The sequence below is a fragment of the Sinocyclocheilus grahami genome, unplaced genomic scaffold, assembly GCF_001515645.1.
Source record: "Sinocyclocheilus grahami isolate Dianchi unplaced genomic scaffold, SAMN03320097.WGS_v1.1 scaffold21.1, whole genome shotgun sequence".
Classification (NCBI taxonomy): Eukaryota; Metazoa; Chordata; class Actinopteri; order Cypriniformes; family Cyprinidae; genus Sinocyclocheilus; species Sinocyclocheilus grahami.
In genome coordinates, this window is record NW_015505200.1 from 972,526 (window position 1) to 988,663 (window position 16,138).

The 16,138-nt window shown below is 36.4% G+C and overlaps 1 protein-coding gene across 2 annotated transcripts; it reads right to left on the reverse strand.

Annotated features, from left to right (window-relative positions):
- Nucleotides 1-1,344: 1,344 nt before the first annotated feature.
- On the reverse strand, nucleotides 1,345-15,107 carry LOC107556579 (regulator of G-protein signaling 20-like). Of its 2 annotated transcripts, none has more exons than XM_016239721.1 (5): nucleotides 14,745-15,107; nucleotides 2,826-2,989; nucleotides 2,321-2,398; nucleotides 1,795-2,029; nucleotides 1,345-1,698 (listed from the first exon to the last, which is right to left on the reverse strand). In XM_016239721.1, the coding sequence occupies exons 1-5, from the start codon at nucleotides 14,955-14,957 to the stop codon at nucleotides 1,510-1,512; spliced, it is 879 nt and encodes a 292-aa protein (XP_016095207.1). In that variant the 5' UTR covers nucleotides 14,958-15,107; the 3' UTR covers nucleotides 1,345-1,509. The 2 variants fall into 2 exon arrangements, with proteins under 2 accessions (XP_016095207.1, XP_016095201.1); XM_016239715.1 differs by having other exon boundaries at nucleotides 2,321-2,410.
- Nucleotides 15,108-16,138: the final 1,031 nt, after the last annotated feature.

Genomic DNA, 16,138 nt, shown 5'->3' on the forward strand with positions numbered 1-16,138 from the left:
TCCAAAACTAGAGGCAAATGAAGTGCAATAGTTCAATTCAGATGTCACCGTGCAGGACAAGTCATCTCATGAACTGATCAAAGGCCCAGAGTCTATGTATTGTATGTGGCAAGAGTTTAAATCAACTATTGCCAAAAAAGAGATGCCACAAAATTGAATGTCAAGGCACTTCCCCGAATGAGGATCTTGTCTTTGAGCGACATGAAAGTCAGGCAACAAAGTAATTCACAGAACTAAAAATATAGTAAGAACTTGGCAGCTCCAATTCTAGTCGGTTGTATTGGAGAGAAAGCTAATCGCACAGTTTTACTGGACTTGGCTACTTTGGTGTCATCTACTTATGAGGGTCCTAGCAATAAAACCTGCCCCTTCCCATTCAGGGCTCATGTTTAGATCTAAAGCACATTTGATACTGTAGTATAATACCTGCATGTTAAATCTCTTCTATTTGAGGTCATTAGTAAAAATATTACTACCTCTACATACTGTACACAAATTAAGCTTTCAGTCTTTATAGTGTCTTTGGGTTGAGTACATGCAAGGAATAGTTGCCATGCCCAACCAACTCTTAGCTGCTTGTTCGGAATGTAGCATGGGAATAAATGAATGCTATGACACAGAAAAACACTTATAGATCGATGATATTTCTGTAAATAAATTCTTGATATTTTCTAGCAGTACATAAGGCAGAGAAAATAACTGTACTAAGCTGTCTGATATATGCTATTTGATTTTGAATACTGATTTAAATACGTTTCATTCATTATGATAATATTTATTTCTTATCCATGATACAGTGCAACCTTTTTTAATATAATATATTTCCCCCTTACAATAATTATCTCTTTGATTACACTTTAAAAAAAAAATTTCTGATAATGATGATTTCTCATTGGAGATGCCAAGTCATTATAATAGGAATTATTAGATAAAGTAGCTGAAACAATACTTTTTACAACAGGGCGGTCCTGTGAGTAGAGCTGAAGTGTTGCCTTGACTTGAGCTTTGATTCTCATACGCATTTTTCATAAGCGGGCAATTCTTGTTCCCCATAATTCCCTTTTCTTTAAATATTATAACACGAGAAAAAAAATTCATAAATATATCTACTGTATATACTGTATATAGCCCACGATTGGTATCACATCTTCCTTCGAACATTGATACAAAAAAAATGAATTAAAAACAATTAAAAAAAAACTTCAACACAAATAAAATAGATTATTTTCTTTAAAACATCTAAACGCACTGATAATCCTTTGAAGCATCGTTTGCTATACTGATCTGTAGCAGTACTTGTGGTGTTGAGCCCTCAGGAAATTTGAGACAATTTTTTTTTTTTTTAATCCAGTAACCTGGAGACCTGAGCGTCTTTTTTTCAGGTACAGATCGCTATAGCGGTAAAATCCCTGGGAAGACCCACGCTGAGGTCCTTTTAAACATATTCTACACAAGAAAAGGTAACAAACAAAAGATAGGGAGGGGGCATTCGACCGGGATCACAGAGATCTAAGATTCCACCAACTGCTCAGGGACTGTCTTGAGCAGGGTTTTGTAGACCTGCGAGTTCATGAATCGCGGATATGAGTCTCTTTGCATTAGTGTGTATATCTGGAGCTGGGCATCGTCAAACGTGTGGGATGATGGCTCCAACATGTTCCTGTTTATAACCTCTCGAACTCTAGAGTCGAGGCTCACCTGAATAAAATGCACAAAAATCAAGAATATTAATCACTCTCATTATACAGGAAATGTGATTAGGTTGTTCCTAGACGGACTGATGCATACTCTCACCTCTTTGGGTGAGAGGATAGAGACGTAGTCTTCATATATTATCCGCGCCCTCTCCTCGATGACGCTCTTATTAGTTTCCTTACTGAATTCCTCGCAGGCTAACCAGAAGAGCATGTTTTCCTCACTGAACTCAGTGCGCAGAAACTGCCGGAAGGCACTTCTTCCAGTGGGGCAGTGCATCAGTTTGTCGAAAGATTGCCCCCACAAGAGGACCTCCTCCGCAGTCGGATTCAGACTGCCAAAAAACAGAGGGGTCTTAGTCAATTTTGGCAACAAACGAATCAGCAACATGTTTTTTCAGGAAATACTGTTACAGCAAAAATATTTTAGGTCTAATTTGTCAGAAAGTTGCATCTTGCAGAACAATAGTAATTCATTTAAATAAAAATTGTATTGTGTAATTTCTCATCTGGCAAAACTATAGTAATTAAAGATTTTAAAAAATATATATGAATATCAAATTACATCTAATTAAAATAACATTGTAGCTAACCAATATGTCCGTTTTTTTGTAAAAACGACTGACCTTTCTTCGAAGTCCGCATTCCCCTCTGCTTTAAAATCATACGAGGCTCTCCGGTTCCTCTCTTCTCTGTCTTCATTCCTAACAGTGAGACTGCAATGTAGTAAACACATCATGATCCCAAGACACCTAACAGTAGGCATTAGGAAGCCTTGGAGTAGCTTTCACCTGCTCATTGTTCAGTTTATAACTGTAACTGGTGCTCATTATAAACTCACAGCCAGAATGTCATGAGTTCTGGTGGTTTTCAAAGCAGATATCTTGGGATCTCAGACACTTCAGTAAACATTACATAAGACTTTACATGCAGAATGAACAAAAATAGTATTTAAATCACATCTAAGCAATATTCCAGGTATATTTACTGTAGTAGAAGATATGGAATAGTCTTGTCAGATGCAATTATTTTCTTATAATACAGTGATTTCCTGGCCATTAGTTTGGTCCGAAATGAACCTTGTTAGATAAGATCTCACATTAGCAGTGTGACGAAAGAAAAAACTCCTACCAGGAGCAGCTGCAGCAACAGCACCAACAGAAGCAGCAGGCATTGGAGCCACGGTTCCCCTGGCCAGGCTGCTCGTTCTGCGCCGGTGCTGTGGTGCCCGCCACCGACTCCTGCTGCACCGACATCTGCCTCTTTCGCATCTCCATCCGCTCTGATCCCATGGGCTGCAGGAAACAGCATGCAACTGAGATGGAGCCAATACAACTGCAGCCACATATATCAAAGGGCCGCTTAATGGTTCAACAAGCAATTGTAGAGTGTAGATTTCGGAGGATGTTATTTTCCTCAAGTCCACTTAAACATTTTGTGGTTTCCATTGGAGAAAATAATGCTTTTAACGAAACAACAAATATGAACGAAAGTGGTTTCCATTAACTGATTGTGCTAGAAAATAAAAGAATGAAACAGCAACCCCCACAAGATGCTGAATGCGCATATGAATTGGGTGAAGAAGACATGCTTTAACTTGACCAGAAACCAAAATGTCCTAGCATGTCACGAACACTAACATGACCTAACATGTCATGTCATACTTATTTCAAAGGGCTCTCCACAGCTGATTTAAATACATGCATATCACCCATACTTAAACACTTGTCATATTAACACCAACATTTTTGGTAAACAATTTCTAGATTTTGTGTGGAAAAGGTAGTTTTTCCATTATAAAGTCAACCTGTACAACTAATAACTGATAGATTCCAGTTTCCACCATATCTGAATCACAAGCATGTTGATGAAATCGCTTATTATCATAAGATAATTATCACATTCAGTGTTACAGTGCTTCTCATTCTGCAAACATGCTTAGGCCTACAGCACAATACATTTAGACTTGTTGCCATGTGGGTGGGCTTCCTCTATTTCTTCAAGCTTTGGTGTCTGTACTGATTTAAACTACCTGGCTTTGGGGCTCAAATAAAACATGTATTGGGTAAAAAACCGAAGGTTCTTTGAAGCAAATAAATAAGGTCCTGGACTGAGCTGTCTTTAAATGCATACAAATAAGAGTTATAATTATCAAATGACTCCTGATCAATAGTTTTGATCTTGCTAAATCTTGCTGTGTTAATTCCAAAGAATCGTGGAATCAAATTCCTTGCTTGAGCTGGAAGATGTTGGAATATTTGGGGGTAGGAGGGGGCGCAGCACGCATCTAGCTGCAGTCAGATCCCTTCATCAGTGATCACAGCCGCGGTGCATAAAAATGCTCGGCCGTGTTTGACGGTAATAAACAAGATTTAAAAAATAATTTGGTAATTTATGGAATATTTTGTCTGCGTGATTTCAAGACTAGCAAATGATGATGATTACACTGGCTCACAGAAAACACTTATATGGTCTGCTAGATTTTACCGAAGCAGAACAGACGAAAAAAATGTATATTATAGCTTTAAATGTGAACCGCATCTTTAAAGATGGGACGCACTGTGAAAAATAAAAAGACAAAGCGCATTCTACTCTTCTGAAAAGCAAAAAAAAAAAAAAAAAAAAACCGTAGGGGACTAAAAAAAAAAAAAACCGTAGTGGACTAACAGTATTTCCATCGCATATCCTCGCATTGCAAAGTGCCACCATGAAGCACAGCTATAATATCTCTTTATCGCCCAGGACAACCATCGAAAAGACATTTGTGTCAAAAATGACATGCCATCTTCAACAATCAAAATCAAAGGTCATTTTCTCCACGGATACCTTGTATATTTAAAAACAACTTAGGATCCCCATACTTACAATTTCACCATGTATGCCCAGAGATAAGAGATATTCTTTGCCTTGATTACATCCGTTGGCATAAGGATTTTTTTAAAGACCGGCTGTTTTTTTACAATGCGCATGCGTGTTTCTCGCGAGCTGTGGCGGTGGTAGCGTAAATCCTCTGGATGTCACAGATTCATGATGCACTAACATCTAACGGTGAAACACGACATATGTAAATGTTTTCCTACAATCCTGCGGTTCTTACTTTACATATTACCCTACGCCACACATCCGCACGCGCAATGTCAGCTCAATAATAAATAAAACTCAAATATTGTTTTGTGTGTTTAATGGAGGAGGATAGCTAGGTTTAACACTGCGACCAATGAAACGAGTGGTCATGCAGACCGAGTGTCCCTGGTCTAACGGTGAAACACGACATATGTAAATGTTTTCCTACAATCCTGCGGTTCTTACTTTACATATTACCCTACGCCACACATCCGCACGCGCAATGTCAGCTCAATAATAAATAAAACTCAAATATTGTTTTGTGTGTTTAATGGAGGAGGATAGCTTGGTTTAACACTGCGACCAATGAAACGAGTGGTCATGCAGACCGAGTGTCCCTGTACGCCTCACATGAGGTGTCAATAATGTGTCATAGAACGGGACCGACAGGGTTATGGTGGACCATGGGCTTGAAAATGTGAGAAAGACCCCCGCCCTAAGCACAGAACATCATACGGAGGTTCATTTTCTTGTCAGGAACCAGGGCATCCTAAAATCACTCGAGACATAATAGATTCTTTACAAGAATGTGATAATAAATATTCACCAAATTCAAATAAATAAATAATAGTAATAATAATAAATTATATATTGAAAATAGCCTGTCGACTGGGCAAGACATTGCTCTTTCCTCATAAGAATTGTATTTCAAATATCAATGTTGATTTTGTGAAAGTTAAGAAAAGGGAAAACTAATCCAGTTGTTCTTACAGTGTGAAATAATTTAGGAATTTGATCTGAAATTACCCAGTTTTTTAATCTCAGAAAAAATATATATATTAGTAGTAGTAGTAGTAGTAGTAGTAGTAATAGTAATTACATGCAGCTGATGTCGTTGGAATATTTTGGAAATTTCTTGATTTTTCAAAATCAAATTGTTTATAGTACACCATACGAAGTGCTCAAATTGCCAGCCTCTTCTCACTTTTTAACAGAAACATACTTACTTATTAACTCTAATAGTATGGTTCTCGGTGACAGGAGTACAGAAGTGGATCGCAGCACCACTGGCTCTGTCCATGGTCCTGAATTCGCAGCAACATCGACAGTTTCGAGCAACCAAAAGCATACAAATACTCATTGTGCAACGAAATACCAAAAATAATAGTAACTCGTTATATTGTAAGCATGAGAACGGTTATAGGCTGATATGAAAACGCTTAATGACTTTAACCCAACAACATGACGTGTTCATTTGCTGGCATAATTAGCAGTCGCAGACAGTCGTGATTGCTATCTAAGGGCATTACTGACATCTGCTGGAGCTGTGAGCGGAATTGCTGGGAAAAAAACAAACGTGAGTAAGACATCAAAGACGAGCCAGCTGTGCATATTAGAAACGCCGTATTTAAAAGTGATAATGTGCGATGTAAATAATTAATATCCATCGGGAATACTTAGAAACCTGAAATATAGATTTAGGTATAGTATATATACAGAGGTATATGTACTCCATTACTTGAGTGAAAGTACAGATACTGCTGGTCAAATATGACTCCATTACAAGTAAAAGTTGTAAAGACAGATTTTTACTTAAGTAAAAGTACAGAAGTACTTGCTTTTAAAAGTACTTAAGTACCAAAAGTAAATTTCCATTTTTATGTCAATGCACTGTTTTATTGTTGTACGTAATATTTGCAATACTTCTGAAGCAACTTACAATACATTACACCTACTGAATACACTGACTAGCATGTAGTATCTTTGGAATAAAGAGCTTTTAGAATGTTAAAAACCTATGGGGGGAAAGAAATCAACACCTTATACCCACCCCCACAAAAGCAGTATGGTAGTGATCTCACACAGCTCTGACAGTGTGTGTGCACAGAGCACACATCTATGTGTAGCCATTCATCCACATTTGAACAGAGTGGACAGTGAAATCCTGTAAATACAGAGTGATAAGGAAGAAAAAAATCAAACCTGCTTTAAAACCCAGCAACACAACTGTAGCTGTACAACTTTACAACAGCAACACTGCTTTAACAAAAAATCAAAACAGCAAGACTAATGTGCGATGTAAATAATTAATATCCATCGGGAATACTTAGAAACCTGAAATATAGATTTAGGTATAGTATATATACAGAGGTATATGTACTCCATTACTTGAGTGAAAGTACAGATACTGCTGGTCAAATATGACTCCATTACAAGTAAAAGTTGTAAAGACAGATTTTTACTTAAGTAAAAGTACAGAAGTACTTGCTTTTAAAAGTACTTAAGTACCAAAAGTAAATTTCCATTTTTATGTCAATGCACTGTTTTATTGTTGTACGTAATATTTGCAATACTTCTGAAGCAACTTACAATACATTACACCTACTGAATACACTGACTAGCATGTAGTATCTTTGGAATAAAGAGCTTTTAGAATGTTAAAAACCTATGGGGGGAAAGAAATCAACACCTTATACCCACCCCCACAAAAGCAGTATGGTAGTGATCTCACACAGCTCTGACAGTGTGTGTGCACAGAGCACACATCTATGTGTAGCCATTCATCCACATTTGAACAGAGTGGACAGTGAAATCCTGTAAATACAGAGTGATATCTCTGTAGCTGACAACTGTAGCTGTACAACTTTTACAACAGCAACACTGCTTTAACAAAAAAGCAAAACACCAAGACTTATTTGACATCAAAACAAAAATTATAAAATGCTGTCTAATCGCTCTCGTGGTACTTTGATGTCATACACAGAATGGTCTGTGCAGTGCTGCTTCAAGTCCAACACCTATTGTGTTTTATTAGGAGATGCACAACAGTTCTTCTGTGGCTCTATAGGTAATATTTTCACTTACACAATTGAGCAAAATCAGACAATATTGTGTCTAATATATACCCCAATACTAACTTCCTGTTATTGAATTGTTGTAAATAAATATCACATTTGCAACTGGTCAGTGTTCAAAAAATGCTGAGAAATCACTTCATGCAGCCCTACAAGAGTGATTACTGATAAACTGTCTGAAAAAAAGAAAGTCGCGTTTTAGAGAAGAAAAAAAATCACCCACTGACTTTCAAAGCTGCTACTTAACGACTTTCTACTTCGAGGACCTTGATAGAAATGTAGTGGAGTGAAAAGTACAATATTTGTCTTTCAAATGTTGTGAAGTTAAAGTCATAAGTTCCCAGAAAAAATAATACTCAAGTAAAGTACAGATGCACAAAAAGTGTACTTAAGTACAATACTCAAGTAAATGTACTTAGTTACTGTCCGCCTCTGTACATATAGAGACAGAGTCATGACATCCGAAAAGAGAGTGGGAGAGGCACAGCTCAAAGCAAACACTTGGTGGTACTGTTTGACCGCTTGTATAGGTCTATTCCTTTTCCTAAATAACATTTTACCGTTTTTAATGGCTAGGGCTACATATTTTAAAATCATTTGCATCACTAGATATCATATGTTAATTATTTTAGTTTTCTCCAAAGTCTAGGTTGTAGCCTGTTTTGGAAGAATGTTGTAAAATAGGCAATGATATTAAATATGCTCTAAACAGTCTTAGACTTAATATAAAATATCACCTTGTGGAGCATTCAGAAACAGAGAATGACAGATCAAACAAGCACAAAGAACATTAGCTTACTGTGTGCTCCAGCGCCTTCTAAAAATTCAAACACTGACTTAAGCTGCAATATCCATGACAGATGAAAAGTTTTAATGCTTTAACAAACATTTTCTGAAATCACCCTTCTTAGTGTGTTTTTTAATTTTTTTAATGCAAACAGTAGCCTTCCTTCCTGATGGAAATGAAAATTATGAGGTTCCATTTGTGTCAAAAATGAGTAGACTGCTTTGTGCTTTGTACTATACATTTGTCTTTGTCTACAGTCATTATGAGGTTCCATTTGTGTCAAAAATGAGTCGACTGCTTTGTGCTTTGTACTATACATTTGTCTTTGTCTACAGTCATTGCCTACTTGTTCAGGTAAATCAGTATATGTAGGCGTGTATGTTGTCTGTTGACATCGTCTTAATCAGTCGTCCTTATTGTCGTTTTTTTCTGTCATCTTGTTCTGTCGTCCTAACTGTCATCTTATTCTGTTGTCCTTACTGTCATCTTGTTCTGTCGTCCTAACAGTCATCTTATTCTGTCATCTGTACTGTCGTCTTGTTCTGTCATCCTAACTGTCGTCCTGTTCTGTCGTCCTAACAGTCATCTTATTCTGTCATCTGTACTGTCGTCTTGTTCTGTCATCCTAACTGTCGTCCTGTTCTGTCGTCCTAACAGTCATCTTATTCTGTTGTCCTAACTGTCGTCTTGTTCTGTCGTCCTAACTGTTGTCCTGTTCTGTCATCCTAACAGTCATCTTGTTCTGTCATCCTTACTGTCGTCTTTACTGCCGTCCTAACTGTCATCTTATTCTACTGTGCTTAATGTCATCTTGTTCTGTCATCATAACCAGAAATCAGCCACGGTAAAGTTAGTTTCACATTTCATATCCGACTAGGCTGCTTTAGGGACCATCTGCAAATTGACCTCACAGTACAAAACGAAGTATAATAATAAAGGCTTTTTCATGTTCCAAAGGTTGTAGTATGTTCCTAGATACTGACATGTGATATTTTGGCAGTATCTCTCGTCATATAGGCCTATGTACAGTACACAATTAATTTCATAAAAATTACTGTACGCAAAGTTTTTTTTGTAGGTTGTAGTTCATTTGCAGTTACAAGACTGACTTATGATTTGTGAAATTTTGCTCATACCTCCTTGACTGTATGTACAGTACACAAATATTTTTAGAACAAAATATAGTAATTTATCAATAGGTTTTTTTTATGCTCCAAAGGTTGTAGTACATTCCTAGTTATGAGACTGGCTTACTACAGGTGATATTTTGCCAATATCTCCTTTACTGTATGTGCAGTACACAAATATATATTTAAAAATTACTGTAATTTATCAAAAGGGTTTGTTTATGTTCCAAAGGTTGTAGTACACTCTTACTACAGGTGATATTTTGCCAATACCTCCCTTACTGTACATACAGTACACAAATATTCTAAGAAAAAAACTACTGTAATTTACCAAAAGGGTTTGTTCATGTTCTAATGCTTGTAATACAGTCCTAGTTACAAGACTGACTTACTACAGGTGAGATTTTCCAATATCTCTTTTACTGTATGTACAGTGCACAAATATTTTTAGAAAAAGGTTGTAGTGTTTTCTTATTTACAAGACTGACTTACTACAGGTGAGAGTTTGCCAATATCTCCCTTACTGTATGTACAGTACACAAATAGTTTTAAAAAACCCACAGTTATTCACCAAGAGGGTTTTATCATGTTCCAAGGGTTGTCTTATATTTAGTGAGTTTTGCCCACTAGTAATTTATGAATAGTTTTTTTTTGTTTCATGTTCCAAAGGTTGTACTTTGTAATTTTTATGAAAATAATTGTGTACTGTACATATATGACGGGAGGTATTGGCAAAATCTCACACGTAGTAAGTCAGTCTTGTATCTAGGAACATATTACAACCTTTGGAACATGAAAAAGCCTTTTTGGTGAATTACAGTAAAGAAGGTATTGGCAAAATTTCACCTGTAATAAATCAGTCTTCTACAACCTACAACCTTTGTAACATGAAGAGAAAAAAATACAGTAGCCTAATTTTTTCATGAAAATATTTGTGTACTGTACAGACTGTAAGGGAGATGTTGGAAGTATTGTCTAAGGCGAGACATTGGCAAAATATATTTAGTCAGTTTGCCACAAGGCATTTACTGTAGTCCTGTGAACATTAATTTGAATGAATTATTGTACTTCGTTTTGTACTGTGAGGTAAATTTGCAGACGGTCCCTAAAGCAGCCTAGTCGAATATGAAATGTGAAACTAACCAGATGACAGTTAGAACGACAGAACAGGACGACAGAATAAGATGACAGTTAGGAGGACAGAATAAGATGACAGTTAGGACAACAGAACAAGACGACAGAACAAAACGATAATAAGGACGACAGTAATTAAATGACAGAGAAAAAGCAGGCAGGACAACAGATTAAGACGACGTCAACAGACAACATACATGCCTACATATACTGATTTACCTGAACAAGTAGGCAATGACTGTAGACAAAGACAAATGTATAGTACAAAGCACAAAGCAGTTGTTTTTGACACAAATGGAACCTCATAGAAAATATATTGTCGAGAGAACATAAGTAATTTAAAATGAAAAGCAATAAATCTAAACTCTCTTCTCTACATGTGACATACAGCCGCTGTTTCTTCAGAGTTCTGAATTAAATATGACTATCAAGTAGTATCATGTAATTAATCTGTTTTCATCAAGAGTTTTTATGTATCAAGAGTGTTCATGTATTTTCTTATGAGACTGTTTCTTATGTGACCAGCATTCAGTGACCATAGGATTTCTTTAGCGCCAATACATATTCTTATAAAAAGTGAAAGGTCTGTTCTGAAATGATTTCGTATCAAAGCCAATACCTTAATGCCAATAGTGGTGCAGAACTGTTTCTTCTGACCTTTAAAAAAGAAAGGTCAGGAAAAACACAAACCGAGAACTCTCTAGGAGAGCAGAAGCTAGTCTTAAAGTGCCCCTATTATGGATTTTTGAAAATTACCTTTCATGCAGTGTGTAACACAGCTCTAAGTGAATGAAAACATCCTGCAAAATTTTTTATCTGAAAGTGCACCATGTATAAAGTTATTGTCTCTCAAAAGAAAGAGTCGACTCTGAATCATTGAAACAAGTCATATTTAAAACGAATTCCAAGCCGTTTCATGTTGACGTTACATGAAACATTAGCATTTTGCCCGCCCACTTGGTCTTTTCGAGTTGGTCTAAATGAAAATGCAAATTCTTTCTTTGCCACTATGTGCCGCTTTTGGAGTGGTAAAATAGCTGTTAAAACGCTGTAAACAAAGAAGCACTGCGCTCACAAACGCTGCTTTATCAGACATTACAGGCATGATGAAATGAAAATGAGACAAATCGGACCAATCACCACAGATTAGTGGTCTTAGTATACGATGTAACTACAGAAGAGTCAAGTTTTAAATAGGAAAAATATAAAAACTCTTTGGTCATTTTTGAGCGAGATGCTAACGGTCTAATCAGATTCAATGATCTATGCTAAGCTACAGCTAAAAGTGCTACCGCCAGACCCGGAGATCGGCTGAATGGATTCGAAAACGGTAAAACTCAACTGTTTAACTCTAGGGGAGTTGGAAAATGAGCCTATTTTCAAAAATAGTGGAGTGTTCCTTTAAGACATTCATTAAAAAATACACCATATGTCCACCACTGTAAGTTTCAAGACCAGTCAGGTCTGTTATGTCAAACTGTCTATGACATCATCTAACAAAGAGCTTTTTAATTTAAATGAAAAGGGAATAGAAAATGTTCCATTCAATGAGAACAAGCTCTGAATCTGAAACTGTCATTTTTCCTCTGACATCATTTGATAACTAAAAGAGACTGTCCCATTTCCATCCAATATGCTGAAGATGTCAGAGGGCAACTATGTTGGGCTCATTCTAGAAAAAACTGTCACATTTACTCAGATGTTTCACAATGATGAGTGCAATAGGTCATACCATAATCCTTACAGCCAATTCAGAAAAATAAGTATTTTCTGACTTTTTTTTCTCCAGGTATTCTGTATAATCTGCCACCAAAAATCTAAACACAAAACATGTTTCAAAAATATACATTTTGCATATCGGCAGTGTACCTGTTGTGTCTGAATGATATTTATTGCAACCACTTATAAGATCTATTTAAGGGATAGTTCACCTAAAATGGAAAAATCTGTCATCATTTACTCACTCTCTTGCATGTCGTTCCAAACCTGTCAAACTTTTTTGTTTATAAAATAAAACTCATTGGCATAAGCTCTGAATCTGAAACTGTCATTTTTCCTCTGACATCATTTGATAACTAAAAGAGACTGTCCCATTTCCATCCAATATGCTGAAGATGTCAGAGGGCAACTATGTTGGGCTCATTCTAGAAAAAACTGTCACATTTACTCAGATGTTTCACAATGATGAGTGCAATAGGTCATACCATAATCCTTACAGCCAATTCAGAAAAATAAGTATTTTCTGACTTTTTTTTTTTCCAGGTATTCTGTATACTCTGCCACCAAAAATCTAAACACAAAACATGTTTCAAAAATATACATTTTGCATATCGGCAGTGTACCTGTTGTGTCTGAATGATATTTATTGCAACCACTTATAAGATCTATTTAAGGGATAGTTCACCTAAAATGGAAAAATCTGTCATCATTTACTCACTCTCTTGCATGTCGTTCCAAACCTGTCAAAGTTTTTTGTTTATAAAATAAAACTCATTGGCATCCAATGTTGTTTTGGACCTCGCTAACTTTATGGACCTTATAAAAAATAATAATTTTGTGTTCCACAGAAGAATGCAAGTTATACAGTTTTAGAACGAAATAAGGGTGAGTAAAATTTGTATTTTTTGGTGAACAATCACTTTAAGAGAAAAAGCATGACTTTTGTGCAATATTTTTGTAAACTAAAGACATAGTTAGATTGGAGAGCCATGTTCCTATAATCAACAAAGCTATAGTGACATTGTATTTTAACTGTATAGCCTGAGGAGAACTGGCCCCCTGGTGTAGAATGGTGTCTCTTAAGGTTTTTTTTTTTTTCATTATCCCAGCATTAAATTAAGTTTTCTGTTCCTTGCCACAGTGGCTTTTGGCTTGCACACTAGGGGACTAAAGATAAAAGTATTATTACGGTTGAACTGCTTAGTAGTGGGTGATATGCTCAAAAACGTAAACCTTGATATGCATCATTTTAAATATGACAATGAAACATATCACATAATAAGTGTGTCACTGCACCAAAATTGTATAAATTCAAACCAAAGTCATACAATTTTAATCCTCAATATCACTGCAAAATGGATTACTAACTTCAGTTGACAATTATTACATACATCCAACTTAAATGTTATAAATACATTAACGTGTATACTCAGTTACATTAGCAAATCTCAACTGGTTGATTGTTAATGTCATTGTGAAATGTAAGCTATCCAGCTTTAAATGTGGACTTCAGTGCATTAAGGTATTACTGATGTGAATTTCTGAAAAGCTGCTATAGAAATAAAATTGACTTGTGTATCTGTAAGAGCAGGTGTCCCCATTTAACTTGAATGTGCGAGCCTTCTGGTATCATCCGCTTCCATTTATTTTTAGCTGTACAAAATAGCTTGTTATGCTGCTTGAGACTGCATACTGGCATTTCTTATTTCGTAATATTTTAATTTATTCTCAGAATTATAAACAGACTGAATCATAGCACAAATAGTTTTACTGTTTACTGCACCAGTTATTTTAGTTGTTTACCAATCACAGCTAATAAATTGGAAGTTTTGCACGACCACAGAAAATAGCCTACTTCCGTGTTGCACAATATTAGATAATCCCTCCTCTAATTCTGAAGATAAACTTCCCTAAAGTCTTTTTGATGTTTGTCATGATGTCTAAGTAAGAAAAAAAAGATTTAAATAAAAGCCTACAGTGTAGACCTCATATGTTCAATCATGTTGAGAGATTCCTATTAAACAAATCGAGTTGCATAAATTGTGTTGCACCTACTTGATTATGCAATCATTTAGTCAAATACTCTTAATCTGTTTTCAGACAGGAAGGCTTCTAGAAATAACCTGATCGCATCAAAGAGAGCTGCCTCCACGGACAATAAATAACACCCAGAAACCACAGATATAAATCTATGGACGTGGAAAGCATTTGTTACTGTGAAAATCTGTACTTTCTCATCATAGTGAATCTAGCTGTCAGGAATGACAAAATGCTGTTTTGTAAAGCTCTTGTGGCTATCATGCATGGCTATCTTAAATAATTAATAGTGTTGACATCAGTCAGGTTGGTCCATACCCTGACTTACCTGAAAGGATATGGGATCCTTTGATTTGTCCTCCGTATTATCATTCTCATCCTCATTTTTATAACTTCCTGTCGCTAAGTAACCCTCGTCGTATCGACAGGCCAAGAGAAGATGCCGTAGCTGCCCCCACATCAAGTAGGGAGAAAGCTGAATTCTCTGTACCACAGAAGAGGGCCAGACCTCCCACTTTAAGACAATTCTGTTACATGGCATAGCTCATCTAATGCCTTTCCACGTTGTTAAAGAACATGTTCCAAAAGACCCAAAGCCATTAGGTTTCTCATGATCCACGGCAGTTTCACATCTCTGGTTAGCAGGTACCCTAACAAAAGGAACTTAAACAGAAGACAACAAATGAGAGCAGCACTTGGTGAAGAGGGCAGAAAAGGGATTACACTTGTGCATGTCCCATCGAGTCTGATCCCCCAGTGGTTTAGTGCACTTCACAGGCTTAGGACAGATTAAACACAGGATATGTGCACCTGTCGTTCACAGCCACAAGTGTGTCATGTGAGCAATATTTTGAATAAAGTGGATATAGGGTTCAATATACAAAACTTCACCAGTCAAATGTGGTTAACTTTAATACTTTTTACTTAAAAGTGTCATTTCTATACCTTGAAAAGTAATGTAAATTAAGGTTTTTGTTGTTGTTTTAAATTTAAAAAAAAATATATATATATATACCTTTTATACAAAGATAAAAGGTAATAAAAAGGCAATTTGATCAGGTAGTCAATTTTAGTAAAAATATTTAAAGGGATCAAAGGATGCCCAGTTTCCACAAGTCGATATGATTCTTTAGGGTCTTAATGAAAAGTCTGTAACATAGTTTGGTTAAAATTTCTCAATGGTAGTGTAAAAAACACCTTTTTTACCCTTCAAAAACAGCTCTTTTCCGAGCATGCAGATTTGTAGCATTTTCCTTTAAATGTTAATGAGCTCTGCTGACCTCTCTTCCCTCTCTTCCGAGCTGCTCTCAGAGAGACTGTTTACTTTAGCCGCATTCATCGTGAAACTTGCTAATTATCACATTATTAGGAAAGGCGATTTGCAAAGATTCGTTAAAAAAAACACTCACTTCTTCTGTAGGTGAAGCTGGATCACGAATGATTCGCGCGAACATAGACACATTTATGTAGATCGAGGGTGCATTCCCTTAAAAAACAAACATAATCCACTGTCTTCAGTGGCTCAGATTTCGGGAGTAAATGACGACTGCTATGTTCATTATTACATCCAACAACAGAACACCTCAATCGCTTAGGAGTCATTCTTGTCTACATCTGCTCCAGCGGTGAAACAATGGCGGACTGATGACAGCTCACTCAAGCGGGTCTAAGGTAAGACGCCAGTCCAGTCTGTGCTGAAACGCTACTGTCAATCAAACTATC

Coding starts and splice junctions, on each gene's coding strand:
- LOC107556579 (XM_016239715.1), bottom strand. CDS start 14,957: ATGCCATGTAACAGAATTGTCTTAAAGTGGGAGGTCTGGCCCTCTTCT. Junction 2,990..14,744: donor AGGATCCCATATCCTTTCAG/GTAAGTCAGGGT, acceptor TGTTTCCTGCAG/CCCATGGGATCAGAGCGGAT. Junction 2,030..2,320: donor AATGCGGACTTCGAAGAAAG/GTCAGTCGTTTT, acceptor GTTTTTTGGCAG/TCTGAATCCGACTGCGGAGG.